Source organism: Drosophila montana, unplaced genomic scaffold (genome assembly GCF_035044405.1).
Source record: "Drosophila montana isolate Dmon_TW-CO22-7 unplaced genomic scaffold, ASM3504440v1 contig_3319_1, whole genome shotgun sequence".
Lineage (NCBI taxonomy): Eukaryota > Metazoa > Arthropoda > Insecta > Diptera > Drosophilidae > Drosophila > Drosophila montana.
Window position 1 is genome coordinate 369,262 of NW_026998204.1, and position 6,878 is coordinate 376,139.

General features: G+C 41.6%; 1 protein-coding gene across 1 annotated transcript in view; it reads left to right on the top strand.

Annotated features, from left to right (window-relative positions):
- Positions 1-5,829, top strand: part of dpr1 (defective proboscis extension response 1) — a 77,967-nt gene extending 72,138 nt beyond the window's left edge. The window contains exons 5-8 of the mRNA XM_064690952.1: positions 1,450-1,569; positions 1,698-1,794; positions 2,971-3,068; positions 4,599-5,829. Coding sequence (XP_064547022.1) covers positions 1,450-1,569; positions 1,698-1,794; positions 2,971-3,068; positions 4,599-4,870 — 587 coding nt within the window. The 3' untranslated portion in view covers positions 4,871-5,829. The remainder of the gene's footprint in view (positions 1-1,449; positions 1,570-1,697; positions 1,795-2,970; positions 3,069-4,598) is intronic.
- Positions 5,830-6,878: the final 1,049 nt, after the last annotated feature.

Genomic DNA, 6,878 nt, shown 5'->3' on the forward strand with positions numbered 1-6,878 from the left:
TCCCACTACGTATCTCCCCTAAGCCCCTTTTCGACCCAATAGGAGACTTCTGTAAGAATTTCAGCTTTTCAGCTCTTGCGCTTTGGACTGTGCGTTGATCACCATTCAGGATAAAGAAAGAACAAGCATAAGGTTTATGGCAGCCCTCGCTGGGCAATTTATGAATACGCACACACCAGCAAACACACACAGCTGCACACACACCCAGCCGCACACACACATAGCGCATATTAAGCCCATGCAAATCAACGGCCCAAAAGTATGCAACACTTTTTGCGTTACACTTTTGCCAAATGGTTTTTCGTTGCCGCACGATTGAATAGCAGCAAAGCGCAGCGCGAAAGCGGTATGGGAGCGGGAGGCAGAGGCGCCACATCAATGGGGCAAGCATGTGGAAAAAAAAAGAAGAGAAACACAGAAAGAAGGGGAGTGAAAAGTATCAGATGTACGCAGAGCTCCGTTACAGTTGCAGTTTCAGTCGTTGGCAGCAATTTATTCACGCCGGGCTTTGCGGTTCTTTAGGGGCGCAAAAACCAACTTGTAAAATGGCGCGTGTGTGTGTGTGTGTTGGTTGTGTATAGCGTGTTGCTGCTGTTGCAGCTGTGAAAAGTGGAGCATACAAACACGTGTAGTTGCCGCTGCTGTTGTTCCCGTGACGCGGCGGCCAGGCCGAGGCATGTGAGCCACTTCTGCCAGCGCATGCAACGTTAAGCGTTTGCATTAGCGGCAATGAGGCAGCAAAAATAAGAACTGAGTAAGAAAATAAGAGAAAAACTAAGTTGCCTTCAAGTCGGAACATATTCCATTACATCAGCTGTCGGCAGTCACAACTAAGACGCCAGTCATAAGCCGAAAAATCGCATTTGGCTCGCTGTCCGCAGCAATTTTTCCATTATTCATTTCGCATTTCGCATTTTTCATTTTCCATTTTCCAGCGCTCTCAATTGAAATCTTCGACAGTTGTGTGCTGTAACAACAAAAGGCACTTCAGAGTTGACACTTTGATTTCGAAAATCTTTAGCTAGAGACAATTCCAAAGAGACAAGGCTCAAATAGAAAAAAACTCGAAGTGCAGGTACAACGGGGCGTATGAGTGCGCATTGTGTGTATCTATGAGCTGCGACTGTGTGTGTGTGTGTGGCTGGCTTTTATAAGGCATAACAAAAGCTTATCGCCAGCATAATAGAGACACGCGTCTGTGTAATAAAGTAGCAGGAGGGGGGCGGGCGAACGGGGGGTGGGCAGGCAGTCAGTCAGTTGGGGCATTATCATTAACATTATTATTATTATTATTATTATCATTGCACAAACAGCGCTTTGTCTGTGCTGCTTCTCTCTGCTGGCAACTTAAGTGACTTATTGTTCTGCTTTTTCCTCTCGTTTTTCTCTCTTGTCTCTGTGTTTTTTCCTTGCCGCACACACTTCACGCTCTTTGGCATTGTTAAGCAGAGCTCAAAGCGGAAATCTACGGACCCAGCGATCTGATGGTGAAAACGGGCAGCGACATTAATTTAACCTGCAAAATAATGCAGGGACCGCACGAGTTGGGCAACATATTCTGGTACAAAGGTGCGTATGCTTTATATTATTCTGTGTATATCTGTATTTGTCAGGCATCTTCGCAATTTAAACAATTCAATTTGCAACTGACATTCACACATTCCATGTGCCTTATTTTTCACTTCTCCACTTTGCAGGCAGCGAAATGCTCGATGGCAAGAACGAGAACGAAATCGACAGCTCCATGGCACGCATACTCGTCGAGGATGATTGGTCGGATGGCCTGACTTCCAGGTATGTGCGATTTAAGTCCCACTCTCCCCCCCTCTCCCTCTCTCTTTCGGCTCCTCTCTGCATAATACCCAAGCAAACATCTATTTCAGTTATTTGCATTCAAATGCCTCACACTTAATTAAGTTGAAGAAGGGCTGCGAATGTAAAGCACAGCTCGCAGTAGAGCAGCTGTGCAGAGAGGGGAAGGCAGGCATGGGAGATGCTTAGGTACTCGGGTACTTATAGCAAGGCTGGCAAACAGAAATTCGTTGAAAGGAACAAATATCGAATAATTACACAAATTTAAAAAAATTTATATTTATTTTGTGTTTAGTTTAAAGCCTTGTTCGCCCTTTAGGCTATTTGAACCCTTGAGTTTTTGAATCCCTCTCCCACTGCAAGCGATTTCATATGTATAAATGACAAACTTTTTAGACCAGTTGTTGATTTATTGACTTAATTAAAGAGCTTTATTTTGAATAATTTATTTTTATGCTGTGCTTTGGCGTTTTACTTAAATCAACTTCACGAACTGCAGATTTTGATTTGTTTTTTTTTTGTCAACGTTTAGTTGCAAGTCAACGAACCGAAACTTCAAAAAAGTACAAAGAAAGCTGCGAAGTTTAAAAGAAGCAATTAGTTAATGGATGGGCCTGAGCCGAGTCAAAAACAGGGTATTTGATAGTCCGTAAAAATGAGAGCGGGGCACAATTCACAATTGTTCGCAGTTAGCCGTGTGTGACTTTTAATTCGCTTCACTATTTGCCAGCTGCAGTTGCAGTTGCAGCTGTAGTTGCAGTCAGAGTTACAGTAGTTGGTTTAGCTGCCGGCTGCTACATGTGCTCATTGTGCATTTATGCCGTTAACTAACGGCACGGGCAGCCATAAAATGCAGTTGCCGCTATCTGAGCGGATAGCTTAGGTCCCAGCCCAAGGCCCCAGTCCAAGCCTGAGCACAACTGTGACTTTTAGCATAAAGTAGCAAAGTTTTTAATGTAGCTGCAACATAACGCTCGGCTTTCATTTGATGTTAGAATGCGACTCACGCCCCCTTTTAACTGCCCCGCCCCCCCTTCCCTCCACCATCTATTGCTGCGCGTGTTATTCATTTGCAGGAATTGCCATTCACTTTCAACTAACCCGCTTTGCTCTCTCTCTCTCTCTCTCTCTCCCTCTCTCTCTCTCAATCTCCCTCAGACTAAAAATCAAGCGCGCGATGCCCGGCGACACCGGCAACTACACCTGTGTGCCCACCGTGGCAAAAACCTCCAGCGTCTATGTGCACGTAATTATTGGTGAGTATGTGTGCGTGTGTATTTGTGTGTGTGTGTCTGTATTGGTGTGTGTGCTGCGCCTGTGCCTGACAGCTTTGCATGTTTATGACAGGAAGTTGCCTGTTAGCAGCGCGCATTGCAATTTCAGCATTTCAACTGCACTGAATGCCAAGTGCACTCTATGCATGTGTGCGTGTGTGTGTGTGTGTGGGCGTGGCCAGCGGCAGGCACACTTTTGTTTGTATTTGTATTTGTGTTTTTATGTGCTGTGTAAAAGAACGCATGCACATTCGTTTTTGCTGGAAGGTCTGTCCGCTTCTCATTACGCAGGAAATGCCTTTAAAGTCGCCCAGGTTGGAAGTTCAATTATTCTTGTAGTAAGTTGGATAAAATATCTAATATAACATCGGATATAATATAATGATATAAACATATCTAAATATCTACGATAAGCAGAACATGTTTATCGTCGATTCTGAGACATAACTCGAAGATAATAAGAGCTAAATATGTCAGACTTGGTAACTACTTCTATAAAAGTATACCCAGATTAAAGTATAGGAAAAGGAAAAAGAATAGCAATAGAAATAAAGGAATACGTTCTATAAAATTGTGACCAGATTAAAGTATATGAACAGGAACCAGAATAGCAATATTTTACTTTTTGAATACCTTCCAACATTTCTCCCAAAATCTGGAAGAAATTCTGCCTAAGAGATAGAGCATTGCACACAGTTTTTTATGCCATAATTAAGACCTTAAATTACCATAAAAATCGGACTACAAAGACCGAAGTTATTCAGGCATGCAGTAAGCATAATGTGGAGCTAACTCAAGGAGAAGTACAGCCATAGCTAAAAGTGCGATCCATAAGAAAGTTCGAATGCTTGTCACGTCTTAAGTACAGGGTATCTCCTAGTCGGAGTCTGCAGTCCTGCTTGTCATACTTTTTGCCTTAACTGCAAGCCTGAAAGGAGTGCGGAAATGATTTCTTGCTGGCTGAAACGCCAATAATCAGGTCCGGCTCCCAGTGAAAGGCAGCCGCAACAAACTTCAGCTGCAGCTTGTGTGCTCAAGTGTGCATATAACAAGTTGTTGTTTGTGTGTTGCTGTTGTTTGTGTGTTGTTGTTGCTGTAGTTGCTTTAGTGTTTGGCTCATTGTTGGGGCTGCTTGTTTGGCAAACAGGAAATGCGCACATGCAAAGTGGAGCAACTGTAAAGCTGAAGCGTCGATATTATCTGGGCCCAGATAACAGCGCAGCTTGTTGTTGATGCTGATGTGAAGAGTCGAGATTTAGCCACGGGCGATTGAACCTGCCCTTACACAAAGGCAATCGGAAACAACAACAGCAGCAGCTGCCAGAGTTGAGCTAAATTGCATCCGTTTACGCATGCGCTTGACTTGCTTTGTGCAGCTCACCTTCAGCTGCTTTAACAATTAGCTAATGAACTGAGATGAGCGCCAACAAGACTTTATCCTTTGTGCAAGTTTTTTAACCATTTTCTATGCTTTTGTATTTTTTTTTGTGTTTATGTGTTTTCTTTTCGCAGGCGAACACCCGGCGGCCATGCAGCACAATTCGAGCAGCAACAGCAACAGTTTCTATTGCGGCATTTGTTGCATGCTGCTCAGCATCGTGTCCTGCTGCCTGCAGCATTGGTATGTGAGTGCGGCGCCGGCTGAGACAATGGCCGCACTATTGTTGCTGCCACCAAGGCAATTGTCAAGTGAAGCAGTTGCAACAAAATCGACAGCCCGCCCCCGCAACAGCAGCAGCAGCCGCCCTCAAAGTGGGCTGACCCTGGTGCAGTGTGTGAGTTGAAGGAATGGAGCTGGCTTCTACTCGGCGAGCGCTCGAGGTGCTGGTGATCATGGACATGGATGTTAATTGAGTTAATGATGCGATTTTAGTTAAATTGATGGGCATTCGTATCGTTAGGTAAATGCACTTAGTGAATAAACAACAAACATCTTTAGCTCTAAGCGATTTTGCGTAAGTTAAGCCAAGCAGAACAAACACGAAATCAACAAGGTAAATAAAAAGCAAACAAAATTATATATATACAAAGCCAAATAACAGTGCATATATACACATATAAACTATACATATATAAAACTTAACTATTATTTAAGCAAAATGTAGTTGGGCAAATGCACAGTTGCGCACAAAAGCGTGCGGACAGCTTAAAAGAATTATTTTTCACTGTAATTCCCAAATGGTTCAAGCAATAAACCAAACATAGCTCTTGTGTGCAGCTGCGTGCATTTGTCTCCCTCACACACATTCACAAGCCAATAGCAAATCGTTCAAAATAATAAAGAAAAAAAAACATTGTCATTATGAAATAAGACTTACTAGGCTATAAATATGCTTCAATTCAATTCAATCCAATTGTTCAGTCAATCAGTCAATCAATCATTATTTTGCAATACTCTCTCGCTCTCTCACATCTCTCTCTGCATTTCTCACCCGTTTTCTAGCCCCATCGAGCGTCTGCATACTTCTGTAGCTAACTGTATTACATTCAATTTGTTTACAGCCATTGTGTACTCTATTGTAATTAATAAGCATTAAACACAAACATAATATTTGCTGTAAATAAACGCCATTTTAATGTTTAAGGCTCTATTACAATTTACATAAAGATATATAGCTGGATATATGTACATATATATTCAGAGTTAGTTTTTTGGGGTGTGTCGCGATTCGACTTTCATTTGATGCGCACTTTTCAATCACGGCTAGTGGTCTTTCTTTTTAAAAAAAGGAAGCAAAAGAAAGTAGAGGATTTCGGTTGTGCCGAATATTAAATACCCTTGCAGACATTAATTTGTGCCAGGTGAGGCGAAAGTATGCAAATGATGTGTCTATAACAAATAATCGTATTTTGTATTACTTTCCGATCGTTCCCATGATGGAAGCCAACTTTCTAGCGCTAATCACGTATTTGTATACCCTACAACCTATTTAAATGGGTGCAAGGGGTATATTAGTTATGTGAAAATGTGTGGAAGGCATCTACAGCATAGAGTATACATAGTTTTGCTCAACATCGAGAGCCAAGTCGACTAAGTCATGTCCGTCCGTCGTTTCGTTCGTCCGTCCGTCTGTAAGTCCGTAAGTCCCTCCGATCTTATCCTCCTTCGTCCTTATCTATGCATCTCGGGTCCTACAAGAGGTAAAGATTTGATATGTCAATAGTCGCTTCTTCGATTGCCAGCGCAGATCAAATTATCGATAACTGGCTCCGTTTCTTTGAAATCGATAAAAATCGATAACAATATACTTTTACATTTTGTTTTGCAAGCTCTCGCATAGCTTAAACAAGTCTAGACAACTTTTTCTACTTGTGTTTTGATGACTAAATTATAATTAACTCTGCAAGGGTATTGTAAAGATATTATGGAAAAGCGCAGTTCAAGCTAACAAAAATAATAATAAATACCAAAACAAGAAAAAAACACTATATGTGGCAATTAAAAAGCTGCACGATGCATTGTTGGGCAAGAGTTGAACTAAAAGGGGAAGCAGCAAAAAAAGTAAGGGTAAACGGCTTGTTGAAGCCAATGGGGTTTGATAGTTAAGCCAAAAACAAAAAGGATATATACATTATGCATTAACACAGATATATATATATATATGTATTTATATGTATATGTTTGTGTGGTAACTAATTAGTTTTGTGCGACATAAGAGCATATGGAAATGCAAATTAATAATGTGCTTAACGGAAATCGAATGGAAATGTCCGGAAAAGCGAGCACTGTAAATAAATTCATTAGCAGCGAGTGTAGTTTTAATTAACTCTTAAATTAAAATATGTATATGT